Source organism: Leptopilina heterotoma, unplaced genomic scaffold (genome assembly GCF_015476425.1).
Source record: "Leptopilina heterotoma isolate Lh14 unplaced genomic scaffold, ASM1547642v1 Lhet_6, whole genome shotgun sequence".
NCBI classification, from domain to species: Eukaryota; Metazoa; Arthropoda; class Insecta; order Hymenoptera; family Figitidae; genus Leptopilina; species Leptopilina heterotoma.
Window position 1 is genome coordinate 4,385,577 of NW_025111137.1, and position 24,854 is coordinate 4,410,430.

The window sequence follows — 24,854 nt, forward strand, 5'->3', positions numbered from 1 at the left end:
TTTTTCTTATTCCACTTTTTACTTCCTTTATCCTACTTTCTATATCTTGGCCTCTACTTTCAACATTGCCATACAAAGAGAGCAAAGGGTCGTTTATAAAATAATATTTTGTAAAGTTAAAATCTAAATCCTCCTTTTCTTGTAACCAAAGCAACATTTATCTTACAACTAGAAAACAGATACCAAATCTGGTCATCAACGTTTTGTCACCCTCCTATACGGTCACTAACCTAACTAATACTAAGCACACGCGCCCAAATTAAATCAATAGAAAAAAAACTGACCCAGAAAGAAAATAAAAATGGGTGGTATGACGTAGTATCGCCTTGCAAAAGAAATCTATAAGAGGTACCATCCTTGCCGAATTCGTCAGTCCAGGAAACGCCTTCAACTTAACTAGTCCAAGTCATCACCGAATTAACTTCGCGTCTTCTTCGTGTCAGTCTAGCAACCGCTACCAAGTTAACTATAGTTGTGTACTGTCATCAATTGTCTTCTTTGACTCCAGTCCAGAAAATCTCTTCAAGTGCCTTCTTCGAATCTCGTCTTAGTCAAATTCATTCAAGGAGATAATTTCTACTACGAGGCACATTTCTATTTTTCCAAGGACTGCATTACCACGACATCAATGTCAAATAAATAATTCGGTCACTCGAAGGCTGAGGGGTGTTCAATCTAATCTGCATCGACACCTGATCTCGGATTTTTCACTTTGGCTGGTCCAAAAACAATTTCAGGAAAATCTACTGCATTTTGTTTCAGTGTGCCTGCAAAGACGTCTGGATCTACTCTTTCTCTCTCAATCTAATTGTAAGGGATTCAAATAAAAACTTTAATAATTTAATTTCAATTTAACAGTTCCTCTTTCTCAAACCTATCCCTTAAGATCAAAGCCTTCCGCTTTGTGAATAAATCAGGTATGAATTACCAATGCCGGACAATTTAAATATATATAATTTAGAGTATGACTTAGTATTCTTCTGAGACATAAAGGTGTCCGAAAATTTATTTATATAAGGAACAGAGATGACTCTTGAAGAATGTAAATCGACTTTTGGTTTATTTTCCATTTCACAACTCTCAATTCTCTTATTTATATACTTGTTTAAAAAGATGGTTGGATAGGAATTTTCCTGTAAAGTATTAAAAACCATTTTCATATTATCTGAATGATGTTTTGCTTCAGATAATTTTATCGCTCTATCTATCAAGGAAAAAATAATGCCGATCTTTATGTTTATCAATTTCATTAAAAATTTGGTTTGCATAATGTTGCATAACTATGTCAGATAATGTACAGAAGAAATGGGACTTCCCCTAGGGACTTAAAACTTTTGTTTGTAAAAATTATCTTGAAACTTAAAAAAGGCTCTCAGACCTTTCATAAATTCTGTATAAGGAAGTTTTGTATGTTCTTTAAATTTTGATCAATCTTTAATGATATCACAGACTAAGTTGCAATCAATGTTTGTAAACATTGAAAAAGCGGTAAGTGAAATAATAGTGTAATAAACTAAATTGTTAATTTATTTTGGAGATTGAAATACTAGAAGATACTCACATACGAGTCGACTGCATCAGCAGCAAAAGAAGAATTACGATCCCTACGATTCGAGTAATATTAAAACATTTAAATCAAAAGGATTTTTAAATTCCTTGAAGGATGTCAACTCGCAGTTGAACACGTACCATGTGGATCACTTATGACCGTAGCAGTTACAACTTTTGTTACTTTGTTGTCGAACCGACTACATTTTTGTTTCTAACAAGAATCAATACACTATCGCAGTGAAGCAAGTAATCAGATTCACCAGACAAAAACAACTACCTCAAAAAATATGAAAAGATACTTTTGGGAATTTTACATAAACCCAAATCGCAGAACAAGATTCTAAACGTTTAGGTCGTGAAAATTTGCAGAATATTGTGAAGACGAGGGAATTGAACATTTCACGATTGTGCCCAGAGGGAATGGTCAAGTGAACGCTTAAACCACACAGTGATACCAATTAGGACAAAATTGACAACGCCTGCGGTAGTGGTCTGGCGTAAGTATATCGACAGTGCACAACTATTATATGAATCATGTTCCTTCGAAAAGCTTTAATATCGAATCACTTCTGTTTGGCACCAGAACCAGAATGAAAAAAAATACATAAAGTGAAGTTATCTAAAAAGTAGAGTTCCTTAACAATATATTGTTATTATTGTCTTGTAACTATTGTTTTTACTATTTCCATACAAACGAGCATGAAATTATTTGTATAGATGATAAATTAGAGAGTGAGACTGAATGTATAAAAACAAGTTGTGAACATAAATCTTTAACTAAATGCGAATGAACCGACTTCCGTCCTTCGTTGAGCCGATGTCAAAACGTTTATAGAACCAAGAGAGAAGGATCCGACAAAAGCCACGAGACAATGCAGAGGCGGCTGCTGGCAAAGACAGAATTAATTATTACTCTTTGCCAAGGACGCTTTCTTTCATTCGCCGTATAGCTCTTGGAGTTGAGGACAAGCAGCAGCTCGTTTGATTAATTCGTGGAGTGTGACTAATTGTGGTAATAATAAAAATATGACCATCCTTTCGCCTTCCGGGGAGCAGGAAGACAAAAAGAAATGAAAAACAACTACCAGTGTATACTTGAAAGGTGGTTTGCGGCTTTTTTGTTAGGGATATTTCATATTCGGGGTCAGCGTCAGTGAGGCGGACAATTTCTTCTCTTGAACGCAACTATAAATACTTGTTTGCTCGTAAAAAGTCATATACATGTGAGGAGTGGCAATAGTATAACCCGTTGCAGAACGTGCGCATGCATAAATATGCTTAGGTCGCCGCACATATAAGAATGTTTATGCAGGAGCACACGCATGATTACACGCAACTACTTACGCACAGCTTGAATGTCGTAATTTCAATTGTGGTCGTGAAAATATTGAAATGAAAATATATTTTTTTCTTGTTACTGAATCGGGAAAGTATTGGACCAACTCTCCTATGATAGAAAAATTAAACTTAAACTCTATCAAGAGATTATAGACTACTTTCTCAAGAGCTTTAGAGAAAGAATGGAGAATAGCCACCGGTTTATAGTCTTTAGGTTGTTGCGGAATTTTCACTTTAGGCACAGGCTTTAATAACCCTCTTTCATTCCGTAGGAAAAATGGATGTCTGCAAAGACCAATTAAAAAGGTCAAGTACGTAAGGAAACATAGCATTCTCTTCATAATTGCATTTACGGATAAACCGTCAAATTCCTGGGCTTCATGTTTTAATATTCTGTAACGTTTCATTTGAATTTTTATGCAATTTATTTAAGCAGTCACGATAAACAACTTTTTGTTGTATTCTAAAATCATTATTATAACTCGAAGTATTTATAATCACATTAATATGCAAATGAAATAATGGTTTTAAAGATTTAAAGCTGTTGGTGACTTTGGGATCAAAATTCATATCATTCAAAGTAGTAGTGCTCCGATGCATTCTTTATCGATTACTACTGTTGATTCTTTGTCTTCTTCTGACGTCTATACACAATTTCACAACTCTACCTTTCCACCTATCGTCGTTAATCCCAATCATCATAATCTGAATTACAGTTCTGACCTTTGTTGCAAAGATTATACCTTATTTATTATTATACCTTATCGTCTTCGTCATCATTTTGATTTTCTCTAACTGATCAGCTTGCTAAAAGCCCAGAGGGTACCAGTACATCTAAGACTTTTTAATTCTTCCAGTTTTACAATTTTCTAGAAACATCAACTAAACATCGATTGGGGAATTAACTCACACTCAACATTTGTACAATATTTAAACAGCCTCTAAATCCAAATAAACCACTTGAAACATAACGTTTCGTTTCGATAATTAAAACACAAATTTTGCTATTCATTATGCCTAATGTACAAATATTGCTGGAAAATATGCTCGCGAGAATTTAAAGGGGGAATTAAATTCGCAACTACCGATTAAATCAGCAGAAAATCACTTCAAGTGCAGTACGCGGCGGTAATTGAAAATTTCACCGATTAATTAATTCCAACATAAACGCTAACTAAAGTAAACAGTCAATGGGAAAAATAAAAAAAAAAAAAATAAATCAAGCAGTAACAGATTTAACAAAGTTAAAGCGCTCAAAGCGTTTCGATAACCAGCATTCAACATATACGTACATATATATATAGTATAGGCATTCCATGCGTGTCCGTTTACAGGGATTGGCTTTGTCGGCAAATTCAGTAGATCTCGAGAGCTAATTGCAATTATTGTAAATTACCGAGATTGGAGTATACGTACACAGGGAGCAATGATACGTTTATTTGCCTATCACGAAATCATTACATACTAAACGATCTTATGTCGTTTAAGAGAGAAAGAAAGTTTTTGTTAAGTAAGTAACAAAAGTGAATTATCAAGTCCGGCTAGAAGATGATTTCAATTCTTTTAATATATGAGAAGGAAGAGTATTGGAATGTCGATAAACCATTGAGTAAACTAGAGGGTGAGAAAAGAGAATCTCCTGCTGAGTTGGCGCAAACAAACATATTCTCCCCTTTGCAACTTTGTGGCTCCCAACCAAAACCCTCCTCTTGTCCTCGATGTACGAAACGATCACTTGACGTTCAAACTCGAGAGGGGTGCACAAGTGAACGTTAACTGAGACAAAGAGCTATGACAGTTCCCTTATACATTTTCTAAGACATTCACTTCAGTGCACACAGCACTGATGACAACTTTCTTCGTCGCCACTGGTACAACTAATTGGAGAAAATCACTTCAAAATTGTTCTTGAGGAGAACGTAAACATTCCCCTCCGAGAGTCGAGAGTGTTTACAGGCAACAACTTCTATTCAAGATACATTAATCAGTGGTGGATTCCCATTTTCACTTATAACTTTCATCAATTAGCAAGGAATTTAAATTCACCGTTTGAATTAATGCTACTTTTATTGAATTCATTATAAGAAAAAGATATTATAAATTTTCATTTAACATTATACATATTTACAATGCAGAAAAGAATGAAATAATTACAAAATTCGTTTAGGAGACTTTTTTTTTGTTTGAATACAAAACCGGTGTTCGTTTTTGAAAATTCGAAATGGCGGATACAATATGGCGAAGGAAAAAATTAAAAATTCGAATCGAATTCCTGAAAATTAGATCTCAGGGATTTTGTAAATATTGATTATAAATCCGGTAGTTCCATATCAAGGTTACCCTAAGAATTATTCTTTTTCCCTGACTTTAACCTAATTTCCAGACTTTTTCCATGACCGTAAAGAATATTTTATGATTCACTCTAAAAATCATTAGGTATTAAAAAAAATGTTCTATTGCATTTATTTACGAATTTATTTAATTGTAAAATTATTCGAAAACATTAATGACATATTTTTTGAATAAACATTTAATCAATATCATTTTTCCATAGGAATCAAAATTTTCGAAAATTTCAAATTCAAACCTTTTTGAAATTCAACAACTTCTAAGAACATTATTATAACATCTTCGATTCGGAATGATCGATTACTTCACTTTTTATAATAATTAAATTTTCATTTGTTTAAAAAAATTATTATTGTTAATTTATAACAATTCCAAAAACAAAATAGAGAAAAGCAAATTTCTAAAAATTTGTCAGCTGATATCGGTATTTAATGCTAAATTAATGAATTAAATAAAACATTAAATTAAATTTGCTAAAGTTATTAATTAACATTGTTTAAACAATAAATTGTTGTTAATTATTAACTTTTTTTTTATTTTACCTAAAAAGGTGCAGTTTTTTCCTAATTTTACAATTTTGGATATAATATAATAACCGATAATTATTAAATGTCAATTCGATATGTTAACAATTGTTTAAACAATTAATTGTTGTTATTTATCAACTTTTTTTATATTGCACCTACAAAGATGCAGTTTTTTTTTAATTTTGCAATTTTGAATCTAAGATAATATACGTTGATAATAAACGTTGTAAACCTTACCAACGTTTTTTTTGGATAGAAAAAAACAGCATCTTCCTTGGTGCAATCGAAAAAAAGTTAATAAATATCAACAATTAATTGTTTAAACAATTGTTAACATATCGAACTGACATTTAATAATTATCGGTTATTATCTTAGATCCAAAATTGCAAAATTAAAAAAAAACTGCATCTTTCTAAGTGCAATAGAAAAAAAGTTAATAAATAACAACAATTAATTGTTTAAACAATGTTAAATAATAATTATAGCAAATTTAATTTAATGTTTTATTTAATTCATTAATTTAGCATTAAATAATACCGATATCATGCTGCCAAATATATAGAAATTTGCTTTTCTCTATATTTTGTTTTTGGAATTGTTATAAATTAACAATAATAATTTGTTTAAACAAATGAAAAATTTATCGTAACATTAATAAATTAGATTACTAGCCAACATAAAACATTTATAGAAAAAAATTTCCATGATTTTAAGTTTTTTTTAATTTAGATAAATATAGTATTACATTACCGGTAAAAAATACCCTTCCTTGCGCTCGGTGTTGCAAAATTCCACCTTACGCTCGCCGGGTTAATCACTATCTAGAATTTCAACTAAAATTCATTTTTTAATCAATTTTTATTAGAAAATTCTATGAGAATTCAATTATATACAAAAATTAATTAAATTTTTGAATTATTGAATGTTTCTTAAACTTGTACTCTCATGAAGAATTTTATTTACAAAATTTTTAAATATTTGAATTTTTTCAACGAATTTTAATAAAATTTTTAAGAATAATTGAATTTTTTGAGAAATTCTATCAAAAATTAAAAATAATTGAAATTTTGCGATAAGTTTTACATTATTTATGAAAATAATTGAATGCCTGTTAAAAAGTTTATTATTTAGGAAAATAATTAAATGTTTGCGTAGAATTTTATTAATTTTTTTTAAAATAATTGAAATCTTATGGAAAATTTTATTATAATAGTAGATATATTGAAAATCATTGAATTGAGGAAAGTTTGTAAAAATATAATTGAATCCGTGTAAAAAATTTTAATATTTATGAAAATGTTTGAATTATTGCAAAAATTTTATTAAGGTTAATTAGGTAAAAAATTAAGGTGCAATTAAGTTAAAATTGTATTAAAATTAAAAATAATTGAAATTCTGCGATGAGTTTTATTATTTATGAAAATAATTAAATCCCTGTTAAAAATTTTATTATTTATGAAAATAATTAAATGTTTGCGTGGAATTTTATTAACATTTTTTTTTAAATAATTGAATCCTTTTGGAAAATTTAGTTAAAATAGTAAATATTAAATATCATTCAATTGAGAAAAATTTGTGGAAATATAGTTATTATCGTATCAAGGGCGCAAAATAGGTGATTGCGGCGATGGCGAGATGAAGGGACCGAGGGGACATTTTCGCGCCCGAGGCGAAGCCGAGGGTGCGAAAGTGTTCCCGAGGTCCCGAAATCTCGCCAAAGTCGTAATCACCTTTGCGCCCATGTTGCGAACATAATTTTTTGTCCTAACTGCATGAAAAGTATGGCATCCAGGGCACGAGCGAAGCGGGCGCAAAAGTACAGCAAGCGGGCGTAAAAGTACTTTTGCGCCCGCTCCGGCTAAATGAAGCGGGCGCAAAAGTACTTTTGCGCCCGCTTGTGTGACGTCAGCGGGCGTAAAAGAACTTTTGCGCCCGCTTCCCCGGCCCCGGGCGAGAATCAGTTACTTTGCGCCCACTTTAAGTGCCCGAAATGACATACTTTTCGTGCAGGTAGGACAAAAAAAATAATTGAATTTCGGAGAAGAATTTTATTATGTTTAAAGATAATTAAAATTTTGACAAGAATTAAAAAATTTTTTTTAACATAATTCAATTTCTGCGGAGAAATTCATTACGTTTGAAAATAATTGAATTTTTGCAATAATTTGTAACTTCTCGAAAATTCAATTTTTTTTAGTGTTTTTAAGTTTAACTGAAATTTATCTATCAATAAAAACAAAAACTAATAATTTTTAGAATTGGTTGAGTCTAGTTTTAACTTTATCGACTTTGGGTATCAAATTGACAATGCTCATAATGTTTAAAGAATAAAAAGAGAAAAAAAGTAAAAATAAATGCTAAAAAAAGTGATACGAGGCAATAAAAAATAATTAAAGATAAAACCCTTGAACATCGTAAGTAAAACAATTGTATTCATAGCGTATTTTTGAATTTTTTTTTCATTCCAAATATGCATTTTTGATCGAGCGATTAATACCCATATAAAGGGGCTCACTGTTTAATAGGTGAACTGATGAAAGTCGTTATGGTATAAATACAGTACTGGTGCTATTACAGCTTATCAAAATCTCAGATTACGACCTGGATTCAGTCATACCCTTTTATAATCCTCATATCCGGTCTCTCGAGCATCTCATTAGGTGCTCTTTTTTTCCTGTATTATTCAAAACTCTAAAATCCAGACACAGAAATTGCAAAAAATCAGCATTTTAAAAAGATTGGATTTAATAATTTGACAAATATTACTTTTTTTTATTATTATTTTTCAAAAGAAATAAATTTAACTTAATATATTTACTCGTTGAAAAAAAGAACTGGATTTCTAAGTGTAATTATTTTTCTTCGAGGGAGAAGAAAATTTCCAAGTGGATATAACGGATCACAAGTGTGGTGATCAATTCCAATGTTTGTCTCAAACAAGCGAGGACGTTGAATTTTCTATTCTCTGATTTACGACATTTTACTCGCCTACAACACTTTTTTTTCTTCCTTCTGCATTTTTTTTCCATTCGTCATTGACGATGATAATGATGATGAGACTTTTTAACGGAAATTTTATTTCCTATAAATTTTCTATAAATTTTTTCCTATATAACTTTTTAAAAAAATGTTCCTGTATTTAAAAAAATTAAATCTTTTTCAAAAATACTTGTGATTTTACAATCATGTTTACACATTCAAAATTTTTATTCCTTTTATTTGAAAAATAAATTCGATTTTTCGTAAAATTATGCTTCGGCAAATTTAATTTTTCTATAAAAAAAGATATAACTTTTTTTTTAAAAAAAGTGAGATTTGGAAATAAAATTTCGCAATTTTTCTTTTAATTAAAAAAAATTTAGTTATTAGTCAAAAAAATTTTAATGAGAAATAAATATTCGTTAAATTGTTATTCTTCATTAGAAAAAATAAATTTTTAAATAAAAAAGAACATGATTTGTGAAATTAACAAATTAACGAGTCGTTAAATTTTTTTCTTCATTGAAAGAAAACAGAATTTTTTTAAAAATAAATGAGAGTAAAAAATAGACATTCAGCAATTTTATTTTTCTATTTGAAAAGAATTCGATTTTTTAAAAAATGTTATTAGGCAAAAAAATTCTACATTGAGAATGTATTTTTTTTTAAGTAAAACACATTCTTTTAATCTTTACTAATATTTTCTTTAAGTTCTCCTATAATAAAAAATGTTAAAAAAACAAGAAAACTGTTTGGTTTTTGAATTTATTTACCAGAAGAAAAATAAACATAAATTTAAAAATGTAATTTATTTTTGTTTTTAGACGATAAAAAAAAAGTGAAATTACGACATAAGAAAAAAATTGACCCTATCGAATATTGTTTCTTGGAAAAAAATAAATATTAATGATTTACTTATCGTTTAAGGATAATAAAAAAATATTCTTTTCTTTCAGCACTGAGCACGTGCCAGAAAAACCGTTCTTTCTTTGGCTACATTCCTTTTTTACATTTTCATTTTTATCAAAAATACTTTTAAAAAAAAGTTAAAAATCCCTTGCCGACAGTGTTTCTATTAAATACAAGACTTATGATTCTAATTAAAGGGTAATTTATTTCTTTTTTCGGGTTGAATCGTTTTTCAAAGCGCGATCATTAAAGATATAAAAAAACTGTATTATAACCTCTTATGTTTTAAGACTAAGGAACCAAACGGTAAATTCTAATCTAATTTTAGGTCAAAGTCACGGCCTGTTGAATATTTTCTTAAGAGAAATAAAAGGAAGATGAGAAAGGTCAGGAGATAAACGAAAGAAAGTAGGTCAGGAGGGTCGTACCAACAGTTTCCTGAAATACAGACAGTGCGGTACCTCAGCTGTGGTTGATAGATAAAAGGCGAAGATAAAACTTTTCGGAATAGAAATAACGATAAAATCTCAGCTTTGTTTTTCTTTTTCCTAATACGCAACCCCAGAACCGAAACCACATTTCCGCATTTTAAAATTCTATATAGGTATCAATGATTTCAAAGGATTTTCTTATATCGTATTCTATTTCTTTTGATGATCAGTTTTATTTTTTGTTTACATAATTAACATATAAATCGATATTAAATCAAGTGTTAGAATTATAAATCGAATCCTTTTCAAATTAGATTAGATATGTTTAAAATTTATTGTAAGTAAAAAATTTATTGTAAATTAAAGTAAAGATAGTTTAGGTCATAAAAAAACAAGTTCCGAAATAATTACAGTGTTACTTAATTGATATCAATTTGAGAAAAAAGGGAGGGATAAAAATATAATAACGGTAATATATATTTACTGAATCAAGAAACGATTCTCACGATTTCATTGTAAACGTAAGATTAGAAAGCAAGGTCGAATTACATTCTTCTTTTCGATGTTCCATTTGTCTTAGCGTGTGACGCTATTCATGTTAATGATTCTCTTTTTTTGCATTTCTAACGAGGAAAATAATCGTCATAACTAAAAGTGTCTATTTATATAATCTACATTCTTTTCTTGACATGTGAATGTTGACCTAAAATTTGATGTTATGTTCGACTCCTGATCAGAGTATTATGTTAAATTTGCATGTCAACGTCTAGGCCAGTCAATGAAGACAAAAAGTGCACAAAAATACAAACAGCAAAGTCTAAACGGTTTCTGGTAGTTTGGGGGCTCCTTATAAGAGCCCCACAGTTTGCTCTCGATTTCCGGGTGCGAAAAACAGTGTAAACAATCGCCAAAGTTTGGAAAACATGGTTTTTCGATGCTCGTTGCTTCCGGTTAAGTTTTAGGGGAAAAAGTTGTTATTGAAAGTTATAGAGCTTGGAAATACCTTACAAATGATGGGTCATACGTTAAAAAAGGTTAATTAGTTTAGTTGCAAATGAATTTAAACCATTAAAAATAGCACTTCTTTAATTGTTTAATAACATTGTTAATAATTATCGAATTTGTTCATAACTTACCAGGAATGTTCTCCTTGCGTAGCTGAATAAATCCCAAAAAAAATTAACTAGATCGGAGAAATAGTTTATGCATAATTCCATTTGTTAACTAAAAACATGTAATTTTTCAACGGAATTTCCCCACTTTTGGTCCATCGAATTTCGATTTTTTTTTTTGGAAAGTACACTTAAGAAGTCAAACTTTCATCCTACTTAAATGGCCAATTGATTTTTTTTATCTAAGTGCATAATAATGGACTTCAAAAAAGGGTATGTTTTTTTTACATAAACAAATGGAATAACTCAGTCAATTTTAACTTTATCAATTTAGTGTAAACGGCATTTAATTTTATTTGTTTTTACAAAACTTTTTCAAAAAAAAAATCCAACCTAGTTTCAAGGGGGGGAGAGTTAGTTTTTATTTTTCAAAAAATTCCTGACTAGATAATAATTAATATTTTTAATTGAAAATTGTGCCACTTATAGTTTAATACATGTATTTTACGAAAAAAAATTGAACATAAGGTTTTGTGCATTTATTTTTCATTTACATCAAGTAAAAGTAAATATATCCTTTTTTCAACCTCTAAACGTCGGAGTGGGGGTACTCGGAGGAGCGTGATTCACGCCGCCACAACTCAATTCAGCCGTTCAAATTTGCAAAAATTGTCATAACTTCGTTAATTATTTACCGATTTTAATCATTCTTTTTTTAATTTGATGTATTTTTTTACGCTGAATCCAAAAATGATTTTATATTTTTTCAAAATACAATATTTTTAAAAATAAAAGAGAAAATTTTTTTAACAAAAAATTTTTAATTATTATTTATAACATTTGACAAAAAATTCTTTTCATACATATAATTCCGTTGAATTGAAAATAATATTATGACATAAAAAAATTCAAATTATTTTTATATAAGTGTGTAGCATCGTTGTACTGATAGTTGAACAGGCGTGCATATGTGAACCTAATGCTACACACTTATATAAAAATAATTTGAATTTTTTTATGTCATAATATTATTTTCAATTCAACGGAATTATATGTATGAAAAGAATTTTTTGTCAAATGTTATAAATAATAATTAAAAATTTTTTGTTAAAAAAATTTTCTCTTTTATTTTTAAAAATATTGTATTTTGAAAAAATATAAAATCATTTTTGGATTCAGCGTAAAAAAATACATCAAATTAAAAAAAGAATGATTAAAATCGGTAAATAATTAACGAAGTTATGACAATTTTTGCAAATTTGAACGGCTGAATTGAGTTGTGGCGGCGTGAATCACGCTCCTCCGAGTACCCCCACTCCGACGTTTAGAGGTTGAAAAAAGGATATATTTACTTTTACTTGATGTAAATGAAAAATAAATGCACAAAACCTTATGTTCAATTTTTTTTCGTAAAATACATGTATTAAACTATAAGTGGCACAATTTTCAATTAAAAATATTAATTATTATCTAGTCAGGAATTTTTTGAAAAATAAAAACTAACTCTCCCCCCCTTGAAACTAGGTTGGATTTTTTTTTTGAAAAAGTTTTGTAAAAACAAATAAAATTAAATGCCGTTTACACTAAATTGATAAAGTTAAAATTGACTGAGTTATTCCATTTGTTTATGTAAAAAAAACATACCCTTTTTTGAAGTCCATTATTATGCACTTAGATAAAAAAAATCAATTGGCCATTTAAGTAGGATGAAAGTTTGACTTCTTAAGTGTACTTTCCAAAAAAAAAATCGAAATTCGATGGACCAAAAGTGGGGAAATTCCGTTGAAAAATTACATGTTTTTAGTTAACAAATGGAATTATGCATAAACTATTTCTCCGATCTAGTTAATTTTTTTTGGGATTTATTCAGCTACGCAAGGAGAACATTCCTGGTAAGTTATGAACAAATTCGATAATTATTAACAATGTTATTAAACAATTAAAGAAGTGCTATTTTTAATGGTTTAAATTCATTTGCAACTAAACTAATTAACCTTTTTTAACGTATGACCCATCATTTGTAAGGTATTTCCAAGCTCTATAACTTTCAATAACAACTTTTTCCCCTAAAACTTAACCGGAAGCAACGAGCATCGAAAAACCATGTTTTCCAAACTTTGGCGATTGTTTACACTGTTTTTCGCACCCGGAAATCGAGAGCAAACTGTGGGACTCTTATAAGGAGCCCCCAAACTACCAGAAACCGTTTAGACTTTGCTGTTTGTATTTTTGTGCACTTTTTGTCTTCATTGACTGGCCTAGTCCTAAAAGGAAAGGATTTCGCATCTTAAATTATGACCTTTATACACTAATACTAAGATTCAGTTAGTCTTTTTTGACCTGGGACATGGTATTTTGTCCATATGGCAAGAGAGGGAGGAAAAGGTCCTGACCTAAGACCTGCAACATAAATTCTAGGGTTATGTTCGTCTATAATATCTCTCTATCTTTAACCTGATTTTGAGGTCAAATTTACCTCTTTTTCTCCTATAAAAATGTATAAAGGTATTGTACAAAGGTCATAGATAATATTTATGACATTTATTTTTAATTTTGAAGACGTGAAGATATGAAGGGAAAAATTGTAACGTTGCTTATTGAGAAAAGGCTTTAAGGTCATGTTATTATAGTCACGTGCCCGATATATTATGGACCCACGTGACCCCTTAATAACATGACCTTAAGGTCAAAAAAATATTTTCATACCCTGACTATACGTAAAAATTTACATTAATATATAAAAGTAAGAGGTCAAGAATGGAACAAATTTATAAAATTATGCCAAAGTAGATCACGAGGACAAAAACAGACGTAAACTTAAAATTTAGGTCACATTTTATAGGTCGAGACTTTAAATTCCTTATTCTGTTAGCTTTAAAAACAGTCGAAAATTTTTTTTATAATCTTTTATTCCTTTCTGTTCGCTTTAAAAGCAGGCGAATATTTCTTTTTATAATATAGAATGAGTCATTTGACATGAAACCATTTAACATAAATTTCATTTGACATAAAATCTATTTCGTATAAAAAACATTTAATTTGAATTTCATTTGACATAAAATTCATTATACATACAATAAAATTTATATAGCATAAGTGTTATTGAAATGAATTTTATTTTATTTAAAAATCACTTGACATAAATTTCAATTGACAATTGACATAAGTTTTATTTGACAGAAAATTTATTTGAGGTAAAATTTCTTTAACATTGTTTATGACATTATGCCATTTGACAAAAAGTACATTTGATATAAATTTTAATTTGACCTGAAATTCATTTGACATTAACTGCATTTGACATAAAAGACATAACATAATTCTTAATTTCACATAAGAGTTATTTAACATAAAAGTCATTCATCAAAATTCTAATTTGCCATAAAATTCATTTTACATAAATTTAATTTAACATAAAAATATCGGCGCGAATTTTAAAAGTAACCAATTAGAAATTATGAAGAACTTTTCTGTCAAAAGAAATTGATGTCAAGTAAATTTTATGTCAAATGAGAATGATGTTAAATGACTATTATACGAATGAATTTTATGTCAAATGAATCCTATGTTAAATGAATTTTATGTCAAATGAATCTTATGTTAAATGAATTTTATGTCAAATGAAATTTATGTCAAATAAATTTATGTCAAATGAATTTTATATCAAATTAAATTTATGGCAAATAAAATTATGTCAAATGAAAATTATGTTACAGACTTTTATGTAAAATGAAATTTAAGTCAAACAAGTTTCATTTTTCAAGTTTCACCAAATGAAATTTATATCAAATGAATTTTATGTCAAATGAGACTTATGTCGAATAAATTTATGCCAAATGAATTTTATATCAAATTGAATTTGATGTCAAATTGAAATTTATGTCAAATGAAATTTATGTCGAGTAAATTTTTTGTCAAATGAGAATCACAATAAAGGATTTTTTTCGTCAAATGAAACTAATGTAAAGTGAAATTTATAACAGATGAGAATAATGTTGAATGACTTTTATGCCAAATGAAATTTATGTCAAGTGAATTTTCTGTCAATTGAGAATTATGTTATAGATTTTTAGGTCAAATTAAATTTGTCAGACGAGTTTCATACCAAATGAAAATGCCAAATGAATTTTATGTCAAATAAAATTTCTACCAAATAAATTTGTGTCAAATAAATTATATATATGAAATAAATTTTACGTTAAATGAATTTTATGATAATTATTTAAAAAAATATCATACCTTATGGACATCACTGCCCTTTCTTATTATATTTTAAACTTCTCCCCAAAATAATATGGTTTAAGCTTAAAAAAATTAATCATGCAGCAAAACAAGAAAAAGCTTCGCAATAAATTCAAAAAAATTTCAGTTATGTTAGTGTTCATTGCATTATGGTCCCTCTACAATATGAATTTACTGGAAATGGAATAAAGCAACACAAATGCAGGGCATTGCACAGAAAAATTAAAATGTCGGAAACTGCCTGTATTTTATAACCAGAAAGATTGAATAGTAGTCTAATTTTAAGCTTAAAACCATATTAAGCCAATTTTAGGAGTTAAAAAATGATTAAACTATTAACCTCTACTATTAACTATAAAATGGTTAATGTAAATGCGGTTTAATTCAAATATGGGCAGAAAGTTAGATTAATTTGTTTACAGAGTGTGACATTCAAATTAAAATTGTGCATCTGCTCATTAATTTTGTATATTGTATTTTTGTATTGCAGAGAGACCTTTAAGGCTTAAGCGTTAAATGGGTAAAAGCACAACAAGTTAGCGAAAATTCTATCTTATGCTTTACATTCAAAAACTTGTTGCACTCAGCCCTTCAGGTAACGTAACAAAGTAAAAGTAAAATTCACCACAAGGAGCGCTGTAAAGGTTTTTTTAAAAAATAACTAACGCTTTCAGGGGAGAGGGGAGGGGGGGGGTTAAGCTATCAAAAAAATAAAAAAAACACTAATGTATGCAATATTGCTTACAGAGGGAGGAAAAAAAGCGTTACGTATACTTAAGCAGCTAGAAAGAAAATTTGAGGGAAAAAATTAAAACCAATTTGTTTTGTTTACGGATTATTTTAGGTTATGTGCGACAGCATGTATAGCAACAGGAGGGCAAAAAAGGAAAACAGAGAAAGAGGGAGGAGACACAAGACGCGCGAACTCGGTGCAATTTAAATTTTAATGGAACTCGGTGATTTTATGCTGATTATGCTGGGATGCCCATTATGCCTGGCGTTGTAATGAGATATGCAGTGTGCGTTTTATTTGTGCGTCCAGACGGCCGACGGACATTGCATTCCGATGCGTTTGGTAACGCATTTCAGTTATACTTAAAAAAAAAAAAAACATATTTTTCCTCCTTTTTTTTTCTTTTTGTTCTCATGCAACTTATTATAAAAGACCGCACACTGCCGGAAACCAATATTACAGACTTTTGCGCACAGGTGAATAATATTAATTAATCCATAATTCAAAATCCCACGCCTCTTTTGCAATAGTCACCGTTGTCAAGAAGTTTCTTTTTATATTAAATATAAATTTTTCCAACCGGTATTTTAATCACTATTTCAAAATACGACATATCTATATTTATATTCTCTAGTCACTGTACGGTATTTTTTTTTTACCTACTTTTTTTCTTATTTAGAAAAACATTTATACTTTAGCTTAGACATTTCCAGGTTTTCCAGGCTTTGTCGCATTTTTTCCCCAAATTATAAAATACTTTTACAAAACTTAATATAATTTTCTCTCCTTGTGTATATGTGCGTATTTAGTTCGACTGGAAGAATTTATTCGAACTTACTGAACTGAAATTCATATGATGATTTTCATTCTTGGAATGAATTGACAAATCGGCATGTATATGCGTCACAAAGAAGGTTAGTGCATAGATGCACTTTTTTTTCAAAACCCGAGCCCTTGAAGAGAAGACAGATGCGTTCTTTTTTACACTCACTCACTCACTCTCCTCCCTCTGGGAGATGTGGGTCAGCGTTCCTCAATACTTTCTCCTTTCTTGAATTTCCTTGTCCATTGTAAGAATGCCACACACGTATAAAAATTCTTCTCGCAGTCCCCAAAAATTCAGTCTCCAAACAAGATTTCAAATCCGTTTCTCGCCAACTTACTTCTTTCAGAATCTTTCAGCACCGAAAAATCGTACAAAGAGAACGAGGACAAAATACCTCTCCATAGAAAAATAAAACCATCTAAAATTCTTTTTAAATAAAAAACTTTTTTCCCTCTTGATACCAAAATGAAAACTTTGATCTTTTTTTTTTTTAGAAAATATCGTATAAAGAAGAAAATTGCACCCTAGGATTAAAAATCAATTTCGACGATTCTTTTTACAAGAAAATTCTCCATTGGCACGAATCCAAAAGAAAAATATATTTATAAAAAAAAAATGCAATCGAAACGAGCCAAACTTGGAAATTAATTGAATTTCACCAGAAATGAGAACCTGCGTTTAACTCGATTGGTAATCGATTTTCGTGACACGAACCGGGATGCGAGAAGCAGGCTTTACCAGGGATTATTGCGATTATCCGAATAATTACCCGGGATCGGTTTCAAATCCACATCAGCAAATAGCGCCTGTACTTCTATATATATATATGTATATGCAGAGGAAAATTCGAAACTTTTACAATGTTTAAACTTCACAAATAGATCTTTCCACTTTCGGATGATAAAATTTTTTGCTTTAATTTGTACAAACAGTTGGAAAATTTCATTAGAATTTATTGGTACTGTTCAGAAGGGATTTTTTTCCAGTGATTTTTTAGTACTGCGTATGAAAATAAGAGAAAAACAATTATGTAAAGTTGGTATCACTTTTTCAAAAAAATGGAAATTATAACCTGAGTTCTGGATTCTTTGAAAATAATTCTATAGTTCAATAACGACTTTTTCCATAATTCTGTCAATTAACATTAAAAAACTTCATGTAAAAAAATTAGGATATTAACTTTATGTAGCACTATAATTTTTATAAAGAAAGAGTTCTGATTGGTATTTTGATAGTAAAGCTGGAGTTCTAGAGATTCCTTATAGAGAAAATAATAGTTCGGCAAAATTAAGAAGTACAGAACTTTAACAAAATAAAAAAATTTTTAAAAGTTACTACTCCCGAAATCTTATTTGACGTGATAGTCATTTGACATAAATTCTATTTTGGTATAAAAAACAATTAATTTGAAATTCACTTGACATAAATTTTATTAGACAATTTATATTGCACAAATGACATTTTATATGAAATCCATTTGACATTTCATTAGACATAAAATTTATATGCCATTTGACATAGAATTAATTTAACATATAACTCATCTAGCATAATTTCTATTTGACGTAACAATACACTTGACATGAATTTTATTTCACATAAAAATCAATTGACATAAGTTATATTTGACAGACAATTTATTTGAGGTAAAATTTCTTTAACATATACGTGACGCGCTCCCAAGAAAGGTACCTAAGAAGCAAATGAATTATAGGTTGGGTTCGAGTTAGATTTATCTTGATTAAAAGTTCATTTTCAATTATTTGAATTTGAAACCAATATTCATTGAATATTTTGATTATAGTGAAGACTTGAAGACCAACAATTTTTAATTAATAATTGATTCTCTTTCTGTATTTTTAGTTATAAAATTTAAAACATAACCTCAAATTTTTTTTCTTGGGAGCGCGTCACATATGTCATTTGACATAAAGTACATTTGATATAAATTATATTTTGACTTAAAATTCATTTGTTATAAATTTCATTTGGCATAACTTTCATTTGATATAAATTTATTTAACATAAATTTTATTTGACATAAAATTCATTTGACATAAAAGGCATTTGACATAATTCTTATTTGACATAAAAGTCATTTAAAATAAATTTCATTTAACATAGAAGTCATTCAACAAAATTCTCATTTGACATAAAATTCATTGTACATAAATTAATTTTAAAATTTGCGAGTATATTTTCGTGTCAAATGATCTTTATGTCAAATGAAATCTATGTAAATTGAATTTTATGTCAAATGAGAATTATGTTAAATGACTTATATGTGAAATGAAATTTATGTCAAGTGAATTTTATGTCAAATTAAATTTATGTGGAATAAAATTATGTCAAATGAGAATTATGTTATAGACTTTCATGTAAAATGAAATTTATGTCAAATGAGTTTTATACCAAAATAAATTATACCAAAAGAAATTATATCGAATGCAATCGAAAAAAAATTCATGAATTAAAAATTTAAAATTTAAATTTAAAATTCATAAATTTTATGTCGAATAAATTTATGTCAAATGAATTTTATATGAAATGAAATTTATGTCAAGTGAATTTTATGTCAATTGAAAATTGTGTTATAGACTTTTATGGAAAATGAAATTTATCTCAAACGAGTTTCATACCAAAAATGAAATTTATGGTATTTATGGTAATTTATGGTAAAAAATGAAATTCATGGACATAAAATGAATTTTATGTCAAATGAAATCTATGTCGAATAAATTTATGTCAAATGAATTTTATATCCAGTGAAATTTACGTTAAATGAATTTTATGTCAAATTGAAATTTAGGTCAAAAGAAGTTTATGTTAAATTATTTTCATGTAAAATGGGAATTATGTTACATGAGTTTTATGTAACATGAAACTTTTGTTAAATGAATTTTATGACAATTGATATTTATGTTAAATGTATTCTGCGTTCAATAAAATTCATAAAATGTTCAAACTATTTCCTTAAACTCAAAATCTTAAGAGCTGATGAACCTTAATAAACTGCAAAAAAGTTTTCTTTCCAAAAATTGTTCTTTATTATTTTTGAATGCGGATTTCTGTTTTTAGAAGTAAAAGCTTCACAGATATTAAAACATTTTTTTTCATAAGCTGAAAATATATTTTTTTATATTCAGAATTCGGTTCTGTAAGCCCTCATTTGAGTACCTTAACTAATTTTAATAACTTTTTCTTCTAAAATCACAAAGAAAAAGGATATTTTGTGTAACTTTTAATTATAAAAGTAGAATTCTAATTAGAAATCATAAAAATTTAAATTTTGAAAAATATTTTTTGAATTTTAAAGGTTCTGTAGTTTTCTTCATTTTTAAGTATTTAAAAAAAGTTCGAATAATTTATGGAACGTTTAATTTTAAACCTATAGAGCAGTATTCAGAACTTATGAAAACTTAACTTTTTGTTAATCAAATTATTAGTTTCGAATTTTTAAATAGTTCTGTAATTTAAAAAAATTGTATTTTGATTTTAGAAAAAAGATTGTTAGCATAATTGGTGAAACTTTTAATTATAACAGCACAAACATATTTAAATTCCAGAAAGAATAATATTTATTACAAAAAAATACCTACTTGTCAAAACTTAATTTGTTAGACAAAATTTTTTTCGAGTTTTTCAAAGTTTTTCAAAGTTATGTAGTTAATTTTGAGTTCTGACTCAAGTGCTGTAGGAAAAATTTATAGAACTTTAAAATTTTCAAAATTCTTTTTATTTTATTATTATATTTTTATTTTATTTATACATATATTTTATTTATTATTTTATTTTTTAATGAAAAATTCACATAACTACAGAACTATTCCCAAAGAACCCAGAACTGAGGTTATAAGAGCTTCCATTTTTTATGAAACTGGTGCTAATTTCATATGAACGAGAAAAATTTTTCGCTGTTCATTTTGACAATTTTCCGTAACACTTTTCTTTGTGTCACAACGCGTGCCATATAATTTTTTTCCCTCCTTTATTATTATCATGACAAAACAATTAGCATATCAGTCCAATAACACGATAATTGACCTGAACGCAGCCTATCATGCTTTCAACTAAACAGAAAAATTATTAGCTAACAGAGCAATACATTATGTCGTAGATATCATAATCACAGCAATTAGCTGTTCACGCTCGACCTTATCGCAAATAGGAGGGTAAACCCTGTGCCAAGAGAGTTCAGAGCGCGACGCGACGCGACGGCATCAAAAGAATAAAAAATGAAAATAAAGTAAAATAATAATGAAAGAAGTAGAAAAAAAGCGGAAAAATAAGGCGAAGATTTATGGGTTCTTAAGGGTCGAGTGAGGTTGCATTTTGCCAGGCTTGAAACATGACGTGCCTTCTTTTCTACCCTGCTTCCTGAGAGGGTGATTTATCGGGTTGGTACATCAGAGTTTTCAAAGCTCAAGAAAGAATATAGACAAGAAAGGAAAAAAATAAATATATAGAGAGAGAGAAAAGGGTGAAGATGAAGGAGCATTATCCAAAAAAGAATTGGGAGAGAAAAAGTAGTTTACATTAAAAACGGAAAAAGGATTTTCATCGACTCACCGAATGCCTTGCACAATACGCCCTTCAGGGAGTTTCCTGCCAGTTGTATTATAGCCATGAAGATATCGCCAACCATGAGGCAAGCGACATGATGTGTCTGGCACCGCCAATGGAGAACGTGGTGAGATGCTGGTAAGAGCCATCCTGCTGCCAGTGTTGCTGCCAAGAAAATGGCACTCACAATGAAACCAAAAGCATACACGGTGAATCTGATGTCGCCACCGCGGTTCGTTGATCTGGAACAAAAATATGCGGAAATTTTCAATTTATGCTTCTTCTATTGTATTGTAGGGAAACATATATTCAAGGTTGGACCTTAGTCAAGGTAGGAATATTACCTTCGCTATTTTTTCAAAAAAAGTTTTCTACACCATGTGAATAAACATTAAACATAAATTTAAAAACAAGAAATCGGCAAGGATATAAATGTTATTTTACTTTTTCCCGATAATGCGCTTCGATTTTCAGATATGGTCCAACCCTGACTATGAGGTCCAACCTTGGCTATATATATTTTTTTTTGAAATGTTTATAACTTTCTAAATTTTAGACCAATCAATTTAATCGAAATCCTAGAAAATTATTCTTTTCTAAAGTTATTGTGCTTATTCTTGATAATTTTACTTAAATATTTTTAAATTAATTCAATTTTAAAAGAGTTGCATTTACAATTTTCATAAATAGATGAACATGAAAGGGATTTAATTTGAAATTTTATAAAATTTCAATTATGAATGAATTTAATTAGAAATTTTAAAGAACTTAGATTTTTGAAAAAATTTTATAATTCAATTTCTTCTGATATGAGTTAAATGTTTTAATATATATATATATATATATATATATATATATATATATATCAATAAAATTCAATTATTTTAAAAAGCTTTAAAATAATTTTTTGTCAATATATATATTTTTAATTAAATTTCAAGAAAAAATTTAATTATTTTCAAAAATTTTAATCAAATTCTTTTTAACAATTTAATTTTTTTTCAAAAGAATTTTAATAAAATTCTTCGTAGAAATTTAATTAATTTCAATAATTTATCAAAATTCAATTATTTCCAATATCTACTATTTCAATAAAATTTCACAAAAGAATTCAATTAATTAAAAAGAAATATTATTAAAACATTCGTCTCAAGAATTCAATTATTTTTAAAAGTAATAAAAATTTTTCGCAGTTTAATAATTGCGGTCAAAATTTTTTAAAAATTTCAATTATCTTCGTAAATAATAGAAATTTTCTCCAAAATTCAATTATTTTCAAAAATTTTAATAAAATTCTTAGCAAAATTTTAATTATCTTCAAAAACTTTTCTCAATTCAATTAAATTTTTTACAGGGATTAAATTATTTTTAATATAATTTTAATCACTTTTCGAAAAATAAAATTATTCTTAAATTTTTTTTTTTTGAAATTTGTCAAAAGAATTTTGATTATCTATTTAAAAATTTTTTCATAAAATTCTTTAAATGAGAGTTCAATTTTAAAAAGCATTCGATATTCTTTAATAAATTATTTATTTTTGTATTTAAATAATTGAATACTCGTAGAATTTTCTAATAAAAATTGATTTAAATATGAATTTTAGTTAAAATTTTGCAGAATAATTGAATATTAAACTCTCTAAATTTGAATTAGTAAAAATGTTTTCTAATTTTAATTAGTGACTGATTTTTTGCTTTCGAATTAGCAGATTTTACTAATAAATAGTCATTTCTACTAATTTAAAAGTAAAATTTACTAGTTCAAAAGCAAAAAGTCAGTCACTAATTCCAATTAGTAAACATTTTTACTAATTCAAATTTAGAGAGAAAGTATTAAAGCGTCAATTTTTAGAAATAATTGAATTTTGAAAAAGTTTCAAATTATAATCTTTGAATGTTTGAATTTTTCATACTTTTAATTGAAAATTTTGTAGATTTAATTTAATTTTTTTGAAAAAGTTTAATGGAACTTTTTTAAAATTATTTGAAGTTTTTATTTTTTAATATATATTTGATCAAAGAATTTTCAAATAATCCATGAAATTTCGTAAAATTGAATTATAAACAAAAGGATTTAAAAATTTTTAAAGAAATTTTTAGAAAATCATAAAAAATAATTCATTTAAAGTAGAATTTTAGTTAGAAATTCTATGATCCTAAAGTTCTGAACGTTCAAATGAACGAAATTTATTTATTTCTTCCTCAAATTCAATTTTTATGACAATAATTTTGAGTTACTATCAAAAAAATTAATTTTTAAAGTTTTTAAATGTAGAATCTAAGTTTTAAATTTTTATTCGAATTAATAATTTATGAAAATATTTTTAATACAAAATATTTCGTTCATTTGAACGTTCAAAACTTGTGATTCATGAAATTCTGGAGAAAATTAAATGAATTGAAGTGATGAACATTATTTTGAATAAGTTACAGTAACAATATTCTTATGATATAAAATAATAATTTTATCAGTCGATAATCTTAAATTATTATAAAACATGAAGAAAGCGATCGCTCCGAGTCGAAGACTCGGAGTGATCGATTTCTTCATGTTTCATAATAATTTTTTATAAGTTGTTTATTTTCAAAAAGGTTTGAATTTGAAATTTTTGAAAATCTTAATTCTTATGGAAAAATATTAATGATTAAATATTTATTTAAAAAAGAAGTAATTGCACATTTTCCATTATATAATAGAAGATGGAGATATTTTTGTTGATCAGAGTCAATATTTTGTCAAAGATGTTCCATTATAATTATTAATGAATTTAATTGTTAAACATTTTTAAATTTATTAACTATAAAGATTCTTTACTAAAACTGAAATACATCTTTTGTTTGCAAAAATTAAGAGAAACGTTTTTTTTTAAAAACGAAAACTAAAAAAAATGAGACGATATTTATTATTTTGGTTTCAAATTTCAGCTTATTGACCTCTAAAGAAAAAAAATTCTAATTTCTGTAAATCAACTTCTAAAAAAAAAGAAAGCAGTTTTTTCAAGTTTTTTTCAATTAGAGCGAGGAGTTTACAATCAGATACTCATTTATACGAAACTGAACAATCCGATAATAACAAAAAGACAAAGTCTACTAATTAAATCGCAAAGTTTTTTTTCTTGAGAACCAAGTAATCAAGTGTCGAACGAATTTAACGATTTTTCCGGTTCGATTACAATAATAGTTTCTTAATAAAAAACAATTAGTTTATTTATTATTTTTCTATGTGTAGCTACAAAAATATTTGTTTCTCAGCACACGTTAATTTCAATTGCAAAAAAACAAATCTTTATATA

At 27.7% G+C, this 24,854-nt stretch overlaps 1 protein-coding gene across 1 annotated transcript in view; it reads right to left on the reverse strand.

Moving 5' to 3' along the window:
- LOC122509104 (probable G-protein coupled receptor Mth-like 1) overlaps window positions 1-24,854 on the reverse strand; it is a 335,089-nt gene that overhangs the window by 289,865 nt on the left and 20,370 nt on the right. The window contains exon 3 of the mRNA XM_043622884.1: window positions 21,568-21,803. Coding sequence (XP_043478819.1) covers window positions 21,568-21,803 — 236 coding nt within the window. The remainder of the gene's footprint in view (window positions 1-21,567; window positions 21,804-24,854) is intronic.